This window comes from Mobula hypostoma, chromosome 4, assembly GCF_963921235.1.
Source record: "Mobula hypostoma chromosome 4, sMobHyp1.1, whole genome shotgun sequence".
In the NCBI taxonomy this organism is placed as follows: Eukaryota; Metazoa; Chordata; class Chondrichthyes; order Myliobatiformes; family Myliobatidae; genus Mobula; species Mobula hypostoma.
Genome location: NC_086100.1, coordinates 8,106,535 through 8,124,193, shown reverse-complemented (window position 1 = coordinate 8,124,193; position 17,659 = coordinate 8,106,535). Strand labels below are relative to the sequence as shown.

The following is a 17,659-nucleotide window of genomic DNA, read 5'->3' as shown; positions in this document are numbered from 1 at the left end:
CATGGTCCAGATCGGGGTCTCTTTAAATTTACTTACTTTATGTTACGATCCGGACCGTTGATTCCCTGTTTTCCCGTGTGCCTCAGCCTTGGTGATTGGAGGCAATTTACTCTCAGTTGAACCGGTGGCTTATAGTTTCCGGCTTTCGGCCTTTCGGGGCGAGAGCGTCTGCAAAGTCACCAGAGGTACTGCGTGCTAGTGTCATCTGGCGGGTGCAAGCCCTGTCTCCGCCCAAAGCGAGTGCCGGTAATTCGTCTTTCCTCACCGGAGCAACCCTGTCAAGTTACCTTGCCAAAGTGAGCCTGCAACGTTTCCTCACCGAGGTCAGTTAACCCGCCAGAGGGAATCAAGAACCGCTGTCTATCGTTCCCGGGCCGAGTTGAGAGCTCGCCACTGCCTGGCAGCATCCAATTACCAAGTCAAGTCCTGGTCCTGGTGGCATCCAAGTACTGAGTCAAATCCTGGCCCTGGCGGCAGCCAACTACCGACTCGAGTCCCACTCCTGGCAGCATCCACGTACCGAGTCGTGTCCTGGGCCTGGCGGCATCCAATTACCAAGTGGAGTCATGGCCCTGGCGGTCTGTGATTCTTGTCCTACCCCACTCTCTGAATCCCTTCTCTGCCCCTCCCTCCTGAAGCCTTGCCTCGCCTCGTCTTTAGCCCTCGCCTGCACCTCTGTCTAGTTCTATTGCCGGAGCTAGATGGGATCTGTCTGTCGTTGTTTTGTACTGTCCAGTCTCATATTAGTGTCATGATGAATATGAGTCCCGGCCCTATGTCGTGTACCCAAGGAGGGGGACCCGGTTCCATTCAGAGTGTGAGTCCCGGCACTTTGTCCTGTACCCAAGGAGGGGCACCCGGCTCTGTTCTATTTGTAAGTCCCGGCCCTATGTCCTGTACCCAAGGAGGGGTCCCGGCTCTCTGTTCTATGTGTGAGTCCCGGCCCTATGTCCTGTACCCAAGGAGGGGTCCCGGCTTTGTGTTCTCTGTATGTGTCCATGGTTCCATGTACCTGCTCTCCTGAGACCGAGGCTCTGTGTTCCCATGTTTCTCCTCTCCCTAGCCCATGTCATCTCCTTGCCTGGTTCTGGGGTCCGAGCCCGAGGTAAGACCCAGGTACTGGGTCCTTGCCCAGTCTCTGGCTCAGAGTCCATACCCTAGCTTCTTCATGTCTCCTCTAGTTCTGGGATCCGATTCCGAGTCCAAGCCCAGACACTTAGTCCCAGCCTAGCCGTAGTCCTGAGTCTTTGTCCGGTTCGCTATTCCTGCTTCTGCTTTGCTCTCCTGGTATCAAACAATAAACTCAATTTAATTAACCTCAGAAGATGAGTCTTGCATTTGGGTCCACCCTTGCTCCCAATGCCCCCACATTGCCACAGATTTGCGTTCTTCACCAAAGAGATTCAGGGACAGATAATTCAAATCCAGATGATAATGTTTAGATTAACAACTCAAGGGGAAGAGAAGATGGCAGCGTGACACAGCGCGTGTGGCTGCTCCGAAATGATATCGTATTTGTATGTAGGATGCCGTGCACGATCCTGATTTGATGGAAGCATACGTCAGAAGCTCGGAGGAACATCTGGAGAAACTTCTGAAATGCCCGCTTCGCTACCACTGTTGCTGAGCAATCGAGAATCTCCAGAGGGGAAGTCCCCAAATCCTCGGCTTTGCCTATTGCCTGTGCCCGTGGTCAAAGCGCTCGGCGGAGATGATGCTCAGTGCTCGGTATCGGAGGGCTGGTCAGAGGCTCGAAATTTTCGGACGGACTCAAGAGTCGGCTGTGGTCAGGTGCTTCCAGGGTGCTCCATCGGCAAGTTTGTGGCGCTGGAAGCTCATGGCAGGGAGAGTTTTGATTCCTTCTCTGTCTGCGTGAGATGATGGGACTTCCGAGAGACTTTCAGACTTTTTTTTAACCGTGCCCATGGTCTGTTCTTATCAAATTACGATATTGCTTTGCACTGTTGTGACTATATGTTATAATTATCTGGTCTTTGTCAGTTTTTCAGTCTTGTTTGTCTTATGTTTCTGTGATATCATTCCGGAAAAACTTTGTATCATCTCTTAATGCTTGCATTGCTAAATGACAATAAAAGAGGACTGCATGTCCTCATAATCTAATCTAATTAGCAGATGGCATAATCATCTCTCGAGGGACAGATTTGAAGTAATTGAGGGCAGGACGAGAGGAGACAAGGAATATTTTTCACCCATAAAGTGAACATTAGTGCTCGGAAAATGAAGACCTCAAAAAATGTGATCCATGCAGATACAATTCCCTCCAAAAGTGCAGATGAAGTTGCTTAAACAGAATGATTCAGATGGAAAACTGGAACAAGCAATAGGCTACAAAGTAGTACTTCAGTATGGCATACCTTAGATGGCCACAACGTCATACATGCCAATCTGTAGCTGAATCTCAAGTTCGTCCATTTTATTTCTTATGCTATGTGCATTCAAATAGAACACTCTCAGCCCACATTACATACATCTTGCATTCCTTTACCTGTATTGTCAGGCATCATGGTACTGGCTGTAGTTGGAGATGTCGTTGGCCCACAATCATCTGCTGGAATGAGATGTACCGTCTTAGAACATAAAAACTTTGATAACAGAATCACATCATCTCACATTTCTAGCTGACTGAAGCATGGAAAATCAAAAGAGAATCAGAGTGTGACAGGAGTAATACCAATCGGTTCAACTCACATAACGATGTCATAATTATTTTCAACATTTGAGAAATTCATCCAAAGGAAGCACCGAGCACATCAGACCAACCTTCACAACATCCTACGTGAAAGGAAATGTCATCCACAGCAACATCACTCCGGTAGTCACTGCCACGGACCGCTTCAAGGAGGATCTGTCAGAGAAAGCAGCAAAACTTCAGCAGGCAACAACCAGTCAAGCAGCACAACTGAAGCATCTCCCCTTCATTTCATTCCATTCTAGGGAAACACAGCTGCATAGCGCTTTCTAGATCATGACGAAACAAACCAAGAGTTAATCAATCCTAAAAGGAACTGTGATGCAACAGTGGCTTCAACGGCAAAGAAAAGCCCATTGCCAGGTGCTGGCAGAAGAAGGATCAATCATTTGGCCAACAGGAGATCCCCAATTTCAGTGTGAAAAATTCAGGGAGTGTTCTGAGTGACTATTGTTACAGAGGGAACAACAGAATTCATGATCTACGTCTTTGGGTTGGGGTATACAGTTGCGTTGATACTTGTGTATGGACAATGAAGCGCAAGGTAGGAATTAATAAAGAGCTGTGTCGAGAAATACCTAAACTGGATCACATGATGATAAGTCTACAAAGTAGCTATACATTTTGATGGACTAAAACTCGTAGATTGCAAGGGGAGAGGTAAGAGAAATGTGCAATGCAGTGTAAGACTATTCTCGTACTCATCAACCTTGGACACAGTGCTGGGAAATGCACCAAAATTTACAAGTCCCTTTACAACCAACACAAACACCATAGGTTACACGGTGTCTCCATCATTATTTATTTTCCTGGACTTGTATGAATTAAAAAATTATTTCAGTGACTTCTTAAATATTATCCATGCAGCTTACCTGAGAATCTCCAGACAGGTGAAGGCTAACCTGTCCTTCAATCCATCGGTTTCCCTTATTTCCTGAATCAGACCACTTCAGCACTGCTGTTCCGCTTTCAACCTGGTAAACGTTCAAAGCCATATGCCGAGCTACTCCATACATGTGGTACCAGAATCGCATGCATCGAGCTCCTCTCTCAGCACATGGAGCACTGACCAATTGGGCTCGGTCTCCTTCTTGCCCATCGTTGCCTTCAATGTAGATGTAGTAACCACCTGCACACACAAGAAGGTTTATTGTTCCAACAGAAATCAGATGCACAGTGGCTAAACAGCTATCTCACTTCACCTACCTGCAGTGGTGTGGTCAAAACTCGGTCCTGTGTAGGATGACGGTGTCGACCCTCTGATGCGTTTCCAGTCCAACGTATCGTTCTTGGATTGGGTCCAATGGCACAAGTCTTTGTCAAAGTTACAATCCAATGAACAACCTGCTGATTTCAGAAAGACAAACCATTTAGCTCAATACTCTCAACAACAGTTAACAATCTTCAACACCATACTATTCAATCAAGACACTGTAGAGACCCTCGGCACTGCACTTTATGGGAGGCACGATAATTTTCCACACCTACCCATCAGAGAATTGAGACAATGAATGAGGACAGGCTATTACTCAACATCTACAGGGAAAGGAAGAACAAATTAGGTTCCCTGTTGTGTGAAGGCTAGATGCAGATACTATTTAATCAGACTTCAGTGCCAGTCAGCAGAGATGTTCACTCAGATACCATTGTCAGCTTGAAGGACTTCCTACTTTCTGTAAAGTACTCGGATTTGTGTACGCTGATCCGGAAGGCTCCTTCATGAGATATTCTGCAACTTTTACCAGTTTATTTCATTGTGGCATGATGCAGTCCCAGAAATGGCAATGATGGCAAAGAGATTTATGTTTTTCATGTATCCTCAATACCATATTATTGAGTAAAGGCACTGAATAGTGTTGGTCAGCACTGCACTTTATGGTAGTCACTTGATAATTTTCCATATCTAGAGGACCTAGACTTCTAATGAGGTCTCACCAGTGCAGTATAAAGCCTCAGCATCACGTCCCTGCTCTTGTCTTCTAATGAAATGAATGTGAACCTTGCATTTGCCTTCCACACCACCACCTCAACCTGCAAGTTAACCTTCAGTGTGATTCGTACAAGGGCTCCCGTCCCTTTACAGCTCAGATTTCTGGATTTTCTCATTGTTAACAAAATCGTCCGCACATTTATTTCTACTACCAAAGTGCATGACAATGCATTTTCAACATGCCAATTTCTTGCCCATTCTCTAATTTAAGTCTTCTGCACCCTACCTGTTTCCTCAACACTACCTGCCCCTCCACCAATCTTCATCGTGGTTTTACATACTGACACATATTCTCAGTTTATCACCCTTGTTCCTGATACTCCTTGCATTAGAGTAGACATACATCAGCCCATCCCGCTGACTGCAGTTTTGCCCTAGCAACTGCCTATCCTTCTCTACACGCTGCATTTACCTATGCAGGATAAAGTCAGCATGGTTTCCTTCAGGGAAAATCCTGCCTGAAGAACCTGTTGGAATACTTTGAGGAGATTACAAATTGGATAAAGAGGATGCAGTGGATTTTAAATATTTGGACTCTCAGAAGGTTTTTGACAAGATGCCACACATGAGGCTGCTTACCAAGTTAAGAGCCCTTGGTATTACAGGAAAGTTACTCAGATGATTAGAGCATTGTCTGATTGGAAGGAGGCAGCGAGTGGGAATTAAAGGATCCCTGTCTGGTTGGTTGCTAGCAACTCGTGGTGTTCCACAGGGGTCGGTGTTGGGACAACTTCTTTTTATGCTGTATATAAATGAATTACATGATGAAATAGATGGCTTTGTTGCCAAGTTTGCAGATAATACGAAGATTGGTGGAGGGGCAGGTAGAGTTGAGGAAACAGGTAGGATGCAGAAGGACTTAGACAGGAAATGGGCAAGAAAGTGGCAAATGAAATACACTGTGGGAAGATGCATGGTCATGCACTTTGGTAGTAGAAATAAATGTGTGGACTGTTTTCTAAACAGGGAGGAAATCCAGGGATCTGAGATGCAGAGGGACTTGGGAGTCCTTGTGCAGAACACCCTGAAGGTTAACTTGCAGATTGAATCGGTGGTGAGGAAGGCAAATGCAATGTTAGCATTCAAGATGTCTAGAGTACAAGAGCAGGGATGTGATGCTGAGGCTTTATAAGGCACTGGAGAGGCCTTATCTTGAGTATTGTGAACAGTTTTGGGCTCCTCATTGTAGAAGAAATGTGCTGGCATTGGAGAGGGTCCAGTGAAGATTCACAATGCTGATTCCAGGAATGAAAGGGTCATCATATGAGGCACATTTGATGGCTCTGGGTCTGTACTCACTGGAATTTAGGATGAGAGGGGTAGCCCATTGAAACCTTTCGAATGTTGAAAGGACTAGACAGAGTAGATGTGGAAAGGATGTTTCCCATGGTGGGAGAGTCTAGGACAAGAGGGCGCAGCCTCAGGATAGAGGGGTGTCCATTCAAAACAGAGATGCAGAGAAATTTCTTTAGCCAAAGGGTGGTGAATTTGCGGAATTTGTTGCCTCCTACAGCTCTGGAGGCCAGGTCATTGTATGTATTTAAGGCAGAGATTAATAGGTTCTTGATTGGACATGGCACCAAAGGTTACATGGAGAAGTCCAGGAAATTAGGTTGAGGAGAAAAAAAGGATCAGCCATGATTGAATGGTGGAGCAGCCTCGCTGTGCCAAATGGCCTATTTCTGCTCCTATCCCTCTGCTAAACTAGTTTAAAGCCTCCCCAAAGCTGTCTGCAAGGATATTACTTTCCCTTGAGTTCAGGTATAACATGTCCCTTTTGCATAGGTCATACCTTCTTCAGAAGAGATCCTAATGATCCACAAATCTGAAACCCTGTCCCCTGCATCAATTCTTTAGTCACACATTCATCTGCCAAATCATCCTAGTCCTACCCGCACTGGTGCATGGCACAGGCAGAAATCCAGAGATTACTACCCTTGAAGTCTTACTTTTCAACCTCCTACCTAGCTCACTATATCCTCTCGTCAGAACCACATCCCTTTTCCTCCCTATCTTGTTGGTACCAATATGTATCAGACTTCCGGCTGCTCAGCCTGCCCTTTAGTATGCTGTGGACCAGATCTGAGATGTTACTGACCCTGGTACCTGGGAGGCAACATACCATCCAAGAGTCTCTTTCACATCCACAGAATCTCCTATCTACTCCCCTCACTAAAGAATGCACTGTCACCAGTATACTCCTCTTCTCCCCCTTCCCTTCTGACTCAGTGCCAGACACTTGATCACTGCCGCTTTTTCCCCAACACCACCCCCCTTCCAAAGCAGTCTTCTAGATGGCACAACTGTTTTTGAGGGGATTGGACATCTTTGGAGAAGGTTGTCTGCCTATCCCCTTTCCCTGTCCTGACAGTCAACCAGCTACCTGCCTCTTGCAACTTAGGGGTGACTACCTCCCTGTAACTCTTATCCATCATCTCCTCATTTTCCTGTATGAGTCAAAGGTCATCAAGGTGCAGCTACATTTCACTAAGCGCAGTCTGTGAGGAGCTATAGCTAGCTCGATGCACTTTGTGCAGATGTAGTAATCAGGGAGACTAGAGGTCTCTTAGAATTACAACATCTAACATGAAGAACCATATCACTGACCCTAGATCCATTCTCTAGCTTGGCCTAACTGACAAAGAAACATACCAGAAGCTTACCTGAACTTTCACCTCTTCTCACCAAAGCCTCAAGGTCTCCAATAGCTCTGTTCTACTCCAACAATGGCTGGTCCACCTAAACCTCACTTCTTTTATAGGCCTTTGCCAAGTGCCTAATTAACTGTGACACCTCCAGCCCATCAAAAAGCTCCAAATCACCCTGCTCACGTTTCAAATCTAATGCTCACTCAGCTCCAAACAAGTGACTGCTTACAATATCTCAAGCCTACCTCCTCCACAAAGTGCTCCATTTCTGCAGTTTTATCTAATCCTCATTAGCAATGCCAAATCCCCATCTTTCTGATCTCCCTCCCTGTCCCTTTTGAAACATCTAAACCCTAGAACATCCAACAGCTGTCACCTAGTGACAGCCAAGTCTCTAATAGCCACACACCGTTGTTCCATGTACTGACGCATGGTCTGAGTTCCTGATACTTTCTGCATTAGACACATTTCAATCCATCCCACTGACAGCAATTTTGCCCAATCATCTGTCTACCCTTCCTCACAGTCTCTCTACACACTACGTCTACCTGTATAGCAACGGCTCCATCCCCTGCCCTATCACACTGGTACCAGCCCCCTGGGAAAGTTTAAACCTTCCTCATCAGCTCCAGTCGTGGACCTAAAGCTTCTGTCCCTTTTTAACTGTTGCCTAAGATCATTAAAGATACCTAAAAAGTGGAGAAGAGCCAAAGTTGTTGTTCTCCTAAAACCCAATAAAGACCCCAAACATTCCTAAAAACTACAGACCCATTTCCTTGCTCTGCACCCTCTATAAACTCTACGAGAGACTCATACTGAAAAGAATATCCCCCTTAGTCAAAGATCTTCTAACACCAGACCAAGCCAGGTTCAGGCCAGGCCGCTCTTGCTGCAGTCAAGTCCTGAACTTAACCCAGTATATTGAGGATGGTTTTGAAATGCGACAAATTACAGGGGCAATATTCATTGACTTAACAGCAGCATACGACACTGTGAATCACAGAAGCCTTCTACTGAAATTATCTATAATGTTAAAGAACGAAACCACAGTCTAACTAATAAGAAGCCTCCTAGAAAATCGTAGGTTTTACGTAGAAATGAATGGAATTAAGAGTAGGTGGCATCCACAAAAGAATGGACTACCACAGGGATCAGTCCTGGCACCTCTACTATTTAATGTTTACACAAACGACCAACCAACCTTTCCTAACACACGCAGGTTTATCTACGCAGATGACCTATGCATAGCAACACAAGCTAACTCCTTCCAAGAGGTTGAAGTACAACTTACAGCAGTCCTCAAAGCAATGAAGCAGTATTATGAAAAATGGTCTCCGAACCCAATTCCACCAAAAACTCAAGTGTGTGCATTCCACCTGAGGAATCGAGAAGCAGCTCGGAAACTCATCTTCTGGTGTGGGAAGGAGCTCGAATACCATCCAACTCCAGTTTACCTGGGCGTGATACTGGATAGGACGCTCTCATTTGCCACCCACATCCAAAAACTCCGAGGGAAAGTTGGCTCTCGCAATTCTCTCTTGAAAAAATTAGCAGGCACAAAATGGGGAGCTAATGCTCACACACTTAGATCAACTGCCCTAGCACTCTGCTATGCACCTGCAGAATACTGTGCACCTGTGTGGGGAAAATAGACCCATTGCTCAACGAAGCCTGCTGAATAATCATGGGTACACTGCGCCCCACACCCACTAAGATCATTTACAGACTTGCAGGCATTGCTCCCCCAGAGATCTGAAGACACACTACAACAAAAATTGAAAAAGGTAAACAGAACTCAGATCCCCGGCACCCACTACATCATCATGTGCCAGTTTCCAACCGTCTAAAGGATAAGCTTTGCTACAGTGGAGGAACTACCGCACGGAGCATCCCCCCAAACATACAGGATTGACATCTGGAAACAAACAGAAGCCAGAACCCCACCAAACAATACAGCGCAAGACCCCACAGAAATGTTGCCAGATGGGGCACTGCTTGACAGACAGAAGTGGTGCACTCTCAACAGAGCGAGAGCGGGAGTTTGTAGGTCAGGAGACAATATGGTGAAGTGGGGTTTAAAGACCAGCAAATCCTGTGAGCGTGGTGAAAGGGTGCAGGACATTGAACACGTTCTGCGCAACTGCCCACTCTCACATGATTTAGCTGACACTGACCTGCTCAACATCAACCAAACAACACTAGAGTGGCTGGCTGTCTGGTGTGACAAGCTATGATGATCAGCTCCAGTAAATCTGCTCACAATGATATTGGTGCCTTCAAGTTGAGGTGTAACCCATCCTTCTAGTACAGGTCAGACCTTCCCAGAGGAGATCCCAATGATCCACAAGTTAGAAACCCTGCCCCAACCTTTTTTGCACCGCGGACGGGTCTAATATTGACAATATTCTTGGGGATTGGCCAACCCGGGGGGGAGGGGTGTTCAAGTAGGGTTAAACACACATCAACATGTATTTTACAGTTAGGGTCGCCAACTTTCTCACTCCCAAATAAGGGACAATAGTAGCAGTCAAATCCCGTGACACTTTACCCCAGGAAAGACTACAATGATCATGAAGCCTTGCACGGGCACCTGTGTGCGCATACGAGTACGTGCCGATTTTTTCCCCCCAAATCAGTTTTGTCTTCATCTTCCCGACTATATTGTACATACATTATTTCTACTTTATATAGGCTGTGTATTTATCATATCATTTCTGCTTTTACTATATGTTAGTGTTATTTATTTTCGGTTTTATGTGTTATTTGGTATGATTTGTTCGGTTATTTTTTTGGGTCTGGGAACGCTCAAAAATTTTTCCCAAAAAAATTAATGGTAATTGCTTCTTCACTTTACCCCATTTCGGCCCGAAAGGTTTCATAGGAACGCTCTACCTTAGCGGGGGAAATACGGGACAAGGGCGGTCCCGTATAGGACAAACCAATTAGCCCAATACACGGGATGTCCTGGCAAATACAGGACAGTTGGCAACCTTATGTTCAAGTTCAACAGTGCGTGACAGGGAATGAGGAAAGGTGCAGCTGACTCGTATCATTTCCTCGCGGCCCGGTAGCACATGCGTTTGCGGCCCGGTGGTTGGAGACCGCTGTTCTACATTAATTCCTCAGTCATCTGACAAATCATTTTATTCTTACCCTCAATGATGCACGGCACAAGCAGCAATCCAGAGATTACAACCCTCCCATTCCTGTTTTTCAGCTTTCCTGGATCCCAACATTCTCTCTTCAGGACCTCATCCATGGTACCGCCTTTGTCATTGGTACCAACACGTACCACGACTTCTGGCTGCTCACTCTCCCCCTTAAGAATGCTGTGGATCTAATCCAAGACGTCCCTGACCCTGACACTCCGGTGGCAACATGCCATCGGGGAGACGCAGTGACAGAGGGAAGTCAGAAGCTAATTTTCCAAAGCTTGTTGAGGAGCACATCATTTCAATATCTTCTCAGGTTTATTGGGGGGATTGAGGTGGAACTGGTCCATGGGCTCTGAGTTGATCTCTGCAAACTTATCTCCTCACGACCACATGAGACAGGTCATTGGGGTAAGAGTGGGTCTAGAACAGACCGGCAACATTGACTGGCCAAGCAGCTGAGATGGCAGGGAATGAACGATCGCAAAGGCTGCAACCAGATGCAGAAAAGAGAAGTACAAAGCCTCATGCTCTGGCATACAGGCTGTGGGTCAGGCAAGGGATGGGAAGGGGCAATGGACCAGGGTAGAAGTCACTCCAGAAATATTTTGAGTGCCATGGTAGCGTAGAGGTTAGTTGGACACTATTACAGCTCATTGAGTTCGGAGTTCAGCTCCAATGTTATCCGAATACATAGGATTTTCCCCAGGTGCTCCAGCTTCCCCCCACAGTCCAAAAACATTAGTAGGTTACTTGGTGATAGTAAATTGTCCTTTGATTAGGCTAGGGTTAAATAGGAAGGTTGCTGGGCAGTGTGGCTCATAGGGCCAGAAAGGCCTGTTCTTGCACTGCATCTCTATATATTTTTTTTTGCTGAGTTCCTCCAGCATTAGTGGGAAGGAGGAAAGGCAGTGGGTCATGCAAGGATGGGAAGGGGCACTGGACCAGGGTTGAAGTCACCTGGGGAATATGTTGAGCGCCATGCTCTGGAGGAAAGGCAGTGGGTCACATAAAGGGCAGATAAGTTGGACTGTACAGGGAAGAAGCCACCATGGAAACATGTTGAAATCCCATGCACTGGAGGAAAGGCTGTGTGTGACAGGAAGGGCAGATGGGATGGGATAACAGCCAGAAAGAAGTCACACCTGAGAACAAACAGAGAACTAGGGTAAGGTGGCCTATGGAGAAACTGCTAGATACAAATAGGAAGGGGAGAGGGGAAGGAAGGGGAGAGGGGGAGAAGGAAGGGGAGAGGGGAGAAGGAAGGGGAGGGGGAAGGAAGGGGAGGGGGAAGGAAGGGGAGGGGGAGAAGGAAGGGGAGAGGGGAGAAGGAAGGGGAGAGGGGAGAAGGGAGGGGGAGAAGGAAGGGGAGGGGGAGAAGGAAGGGGAGGGGGAGAATGAAGGGGAGAGGGGAAGAAGGGGAGAGGGGAAGAAGGGGAGGGGGAAGAAGGGGAGGGGGAGGGAAGGGTGAGGGGGAAGGAAGGGGAGAGGGGGAGAATGAAGGGGAGAGGGGAAGGAGGGGAGGGGGAAGGAAGGGGAGATGGGGAAGGAAGGGGAGGGGGAGAAGGAAGGGGAGAGGGAGAATGAAGGGGAGAGGGGAAGGAGGGGGAAGGAAGGGGAAGAGGGGGAAGGAAGGGGAAGAGGGGGAAGGAAGGGGAGGGGGAGGGAAGGGGAGAGGGGGAAGGAAGGGGGGGGGAGGGAAGGGGAGGGGGGAAGGAAGGGGAGAGGGGGAAGGAAGGGGAGAGGGGAAGGAGGGGAGAGGGGGAAGGAAGGGGAGGGGAGAAGGAAGGGGAGAGGGGGAAGGAAGGGGGAGGGGGAAGGAGGGGAGAGGGGGAAGGAAGGGGAGGGGAGAAGGAAGGGGAGAGGTGGGAAGGAAGGGGAAGAGGAGGAAGGAAGGGGAAGAGGGGGAAGGAAGGGGAGAGAGGAGAAGAAGGGGAGGGGAGGGAAGGGGAGAGGGGGAGAAGGAAGGGGAGAGGGGAGAATGAAGGGGAGAGGGGAAGGAGGGGAGGGGGAGAATGAAGGGGAGAGGGGAAGGAGGGGAGGGGGAAGGAAGGGGAGGGGGAGAAGGAAGGGGAGAGGGAGAATGAAGGGGAGAGGGGAAGGAGGGGAGAGGGGGAAGGAAAGGGAGGGGGGAAGGAAGGGGAGAGGGGGAGAAGGAAGGAGAGAGGGAATAGGGTTGAGAGGGATGGAGGTCTGTTTAGGGAGGGAGGGGAAGTGGGAGGGAGCAGAGAGGGAAGGGGTGAGGGGGAGGGAGGGGAAGTGGGAGGGAGCAGAGAGGGAAGGGGTGAGGGGGAGGGAGGGAAAGAAGAGGGTGAGAGGAGGGGGAGGGATGGGTTGAGAGTGGGGAAGGAGGGAAGAGGGTGGGAGGGGAGAGAGCGAGAGAGGGAAGGGAGTGAGAGAGAAGGAGAGGAGAGGGAATAGGGTTGAGAGGGATGGAGGTTTGGTTACGGAGGGAGGGGAGAAGGAAGGGGTTCAGAGGGGGATGTGGGAGGGGCAGAGAGGGAAGGGTGAGAGGGGAGGGAGGGAAGGAAGGGGGTGAGTGGGGGTGGGAGGGAAGGGGAAGAGCGGGAGGGAGGGAAGGGGAAGAGGGGGGAGGGAAGGGAAAGGGGGAAGAGCGGGAGGGAAGGGAAAAGGGGGAGGGAAGGGGAAGAGGGGGAGGGAAGGGGAAGAGGGGGAGGGAAGGGAAAGGGGGAAGAGGGGGAGGGGAGGGAAGGGGAGAGAGGGGGGTGGAGTGGGAAGAGGGTGCACGGATGGAAGGGGGATGGAGTGGGAAGGGGAGAGAGGGAGGGAAGGGGAGGGAGTGAAGGGGAAGAGGTGGCAGGGAGGGAAGGGGATGGAGTGGGAAGGGGAGGCGGGAAGGTGGTAGAGTGGGGAGGAAAGGAAGGGGGAGGAGTTGGAAGAGGAAGGGAAGGGAGATGGAGTGAGAGGGAAAAGGGATGGAGTGGAGAGGGGGATTGCAGATGTGGGGGTGTAGGCGGATTGGGGATTTGAGTTGGTGTAGGGGGATTGGGGATGTGGGTCGGTGGGTGTAGGGGGATTGGGGATGTGGGTCTGTGGGGGTGTAGGGAGATTGTGGAAGTGGGTGGGGGTGTAGGGGAATTGGGGATGTGGGTCGGTGGGTGTAGGGGGATTGGGGATGTGGGTCGGTGGGTGTAGGGGGATTGGGGATGTGGGTCTGTGGGGGTGTAGGGAGATTGTGGAAGTGGGTGGGGGTGTAGGGGAATTGGGGATGTGGGTCAGTGGGTGTAGGGGGATTGGGGATGTGGGTCGGTGAGGGTGTAGGGGGATTGGGGATGTGGGTTGGTGGGGTGTAGGGGTATTAGGGTAAATGGATAGCAGTTTCGGGGGATTGAGGAAGTATGTTGGTGGGAGTGTAGTCGGATGGGGGAATTGGGTAGCTGGGTGTCTAGTGGGTTTGGGGTGTCTGGTTTAGTGCAGTATCCTCTTGCAATATATGAAAACTACGGTTGCACGTGTAGAGAAGGTCACTGACTGCAGTCTGCCATTACTGCAGGATTTGCTGGTATCCAGGACGAGGAAGCAGGCAGCATAAATCATGGTGGACACAACCCAGACCGCAATCTGCCTTTTCTTAAAGTTCCTTCTGGAATGTACTTTAGTGCTCTTAAGACTAAAGCTTCACACTGTCTTAAAAATTTCTTTCCTGAGGCAGTTAATCAACTCAATCATTCCAGATCACCGTATCCACCTCTATTACCCCTGGCACAGCACTCTTAGCACTTTAAAACACTTTTTATAGTGCTGATTTCATTGTAAATGCTTGCTGGTATTGATTTCCTGTATTCATTGCATATCTGACCTTGAACCTCTCCCTTTATTGAGAGGTGAAATGTGGAACAGGCCCTTTGAGCCCTTCGAGCTGTGCTCAGATCTAACCCCCAGCCTAATCATAGGACGATTTACAATGAGCAATTACCCTACTGACCTGTACATCTTTGATCTGGGAGGAAACCACAGCACTGGGGAAAACCCCTGTACAGATGGAAAGGAGGACAGAAACTCCTTACAGAGGATTTCAGAATTGAAACTCTAACCCTGATGCCTTGAGTCATAATAGACTGCGAAGTTCCCATGACTCGTCTTTATTAGCTTTTTTGTGTAAATTATTTTTTTATAATTTTTTCATTCATTATTATTATTGAATATTGTTTACTGTTGCATTTCACACCTTGACCAGTACACCAGAGCGAATTCTCAATACATGAAGAAAAATTTTTCATTTAATTTTAATTTGGAGATGCAGTTCTGTAATAGGCCTTTCCTGCCCAACAAGCCAACGCTGGCTAATTATACCCATGTGAGCAATTGACCTACTCATGTGTATGCCTTTGGAATGTGGGAGAAAACTGGATCATTTGGAGAAAACTCGGGCAGTCATGGGGGAGGACATACAGACAGCAGCGGGAATTGAACCCTGAACGATCTGGCACTGTAATCGTGTTATGCTGTACAGGTTGACAGGTGATTAAGAAAGTATGTCCTGTGTTGGCCTTCATTAATGAGGGGATTGTGTTCAGGTGCCATGAGGTAATGTTGCAGCTCTTATAAAAGTCTGGTTCGATCACACTTGGAGTGTTGTTTTCAGTTCTGGTTGCCTCTTCAGAAGGATGTGGAAGCTTTAGAGAGGGTGCAGAGGAGATTTAACAGGATGCCGCCAAGATTAGGCAAATTTAAGTCTATTCCCAACTTGAGGACTGGACTTCTCTACACACAAAGAGGTAAAGCTGCAGATTTTTAAATGTACCTAATTAGAATTTTCAGAAGGTTAGCAGGTATATTTGCTTCAGCTGGAAAATGTTTTAAGATGTTTAAGCTGTTTTCAGACATTTAAAAAAACACTGTAAACTTGCCTTTAATCAAGTGTTTTCCCTAAGCTAATATTCCTTTATTTTTCATTATGTATTTTTTGGTGCAATGAAGTGTTTAGTCTGGTTTGCAGGTTGTCTGAGACTGGGAATTGGATGGGCACCTGTCAAATTCCAAAAGTAACCAAGACAGAAACCTGGGAGCAAGTAATGAGGAGGACTGGGAAGCCAAAGAAGAGACGCCATCCGATGATCCAGTTCGTGTGCTTCTTGCCTGATGTGAAATGCATAATTTCGAAAAACACACAATGCAGCGACTTGAGGATCCTGACCAGCTTTCAGGTAGATAGACTGGAGACTTTATCTCCACTAATTGAACACTGCTGCAAGGAATCTAAAGTTAACTAAAATAGAGGGTAAATCATAAACATGAGGAAGTCTGTTGATGCTGTAAACTGAAAGCAACACACAAAATTTTCCCTGTCCCCGCCTCTCTCTTCCATTCCCCACTGTCCTCTTACCTCTTCTCACCTGCTTATCACCATCCCCTATGGTCTACTCTCCTATCAGATTCCTTCCTCTTCAGCCTTTGACCTTTCCTATCCACATTGCCTCACCTATCACCTTCTAGCTAGCCTCCGTCCCCTCCCCCACCTTTTTTTATTCTGGCTTCTTTCCTCTCCCTTTTCAGTTCTGAAGTAGTGGCTCAGTCCAAGACATGGACTGCTTATTCATTTCTATAGATGCTGCCTGACCTGCTGGGTAACTCCAGCATTTTGTGTGTGTTACTAAAAATAGAAAGTATGAGCTTTTATGTTAAATCTTACCACTGCCGCAGTTTCCTCTTCGGATTGCTACATTATCAATAGCTATGTCGCCATTGTCTGTCTGCCCACGGATAGACTCGAAAATGACCTAGAATGTCAACCAAAACCAAGAATTCATTCCACATATGAACCAGTGTCATATATGACATTGCAGTGTGATGACTCATCACTAACACCGATCCCAGTGGGAGGTCACGAACACAAAGAATGACCAATGCTAGTATAAATGACTTCCCCAAAAGATTTGCAAATATACTGCAATTATGAGTGTGTTTTCCAGCCCATAAAATCTATTTGAAATGTAAGCATTACAGGATGGGACACTGTTGCAATATGTACTGACACCCTGAAAGAAGGCATGTGGTGTTTTGGCCTTCATTAGTCAGGGGATGTTGCAGTTCTTTGTAACTCTGCTTAGACCAGACCAGGCTTTTTCCACTGAGGCTGGGTGGGGCTACAACCAGAGTTCATGGCTTAAGGGTGAAAGGTGAAAAGTTTAAAGGGAACATGAGGGGAATTTTATTCACTCAGAAGGTTGTGAGAGTGTGGAGTGAGCTGCCAGAACAAGCTCAATTTCAATATTTAAGAGAAGTTTGGATAGGTACGTGGATAGTAGAGATATGGCCCTGGAGCAGGTCGATGGGAGTAGACAGTTTAAATGGTTCGGCTTGGACTAGATGGGCCAAGGGGCCTGTTTCTGTGCTGTACTCTATGATTTGAAGTACTGTGTTCACTTCTGGGCATCTCATTCTAGGAAGGAGGTGGAAGCTTCAGAGAGGTGATTTACCAGAATGCTGTCTGGATTGGGGAGCACATCTTGTAAGCACACACGAACCTCCAGAGGTGGCACAACAGCATAGCATTTAATGACGAAGGGTCTCGGCCCGAAACGTCGACTGCACCTCTTCCTAGAGATGCTGCCTGGCCTGCTGCGTTCACCAGCGACTTTTATGTGTGTTGCTAGCATTTAATGTGATGCTTTTACAGTACCAGTGACCCGGGTTCAACTCATGCCACTGTCTGTAATGAGTTTGTATGCTCTCCCCATGACCACGTGGGTTTCTTCCCGCATCCCAAAGCTATACAGACTGGCCTATTGGTGTAAATTGGGTGGTGTAGGCCTGTTAGTGTGCTGTGCTCTCAATGAAATAAAAACTGTCTGCCTGAGAGCATGGGGAAAAGCCAGTTCAAAATGAGAGCCCGTGGACCGATAGATCTAATTTCGACTTCAGCACGTGTTCTCAATGTTTATTGCTTATTTATTTATTATTATTTTCTTTCATTTCGTGTTTGCACAGTTTGGTGTCAATTGCACGTTGGTTGTTTGTCCATCTTCTTGTGTGCAGTCTTTCATTGATTCTGTGGTGTTTCTGTATGTTTGCTGTGAATGCATGCAAAGAAATGAATCCCAGGATTGAATATGGTGATATATATGCACTTTGATAATAAATTTACTTTGACTTTAGCGCCTGCTTTCACCACCCAGTGTGGTTCTCAATCTGAAAT

General features: G+C 47.5%; 1 protein-coding gene across 1 annotated transcript in view; it reads right to left on the bottom strand.

The window, feature by feature from the left end:
* Positions 1-17,659, bottom strand: part of LOC134345114 (uncharacterized) — a 154,722-nt gene that overhangs the window by 117,375 nt on the left and 19,688 nt on the right. The window contains exons 5-9 of the mRNA XM_063045289.1: positions 16,154-16,241; positions 3,917-4,057; positions 3,583-3,839; positions 2,782-2,866; positions 2,507-2,569 (exon numbers count right to left, since the gene is read on the bottom strand). Of these exons, the coding sequence (XP_062901359.1) occupies positions 2,507-2,569; positions 2,782-2,866; positions 3,583-3,839; positions 3,917-4,057; positions 16,154-16,241 (634 nt within the window). The remainder of the gene's footprint in view (positions 1-2,506; positions 2,570-2,781; positions 2,867-3,582; positions 3,840-3,916; positions 4,058-16,153; positions 16,242-17,659) is intronic.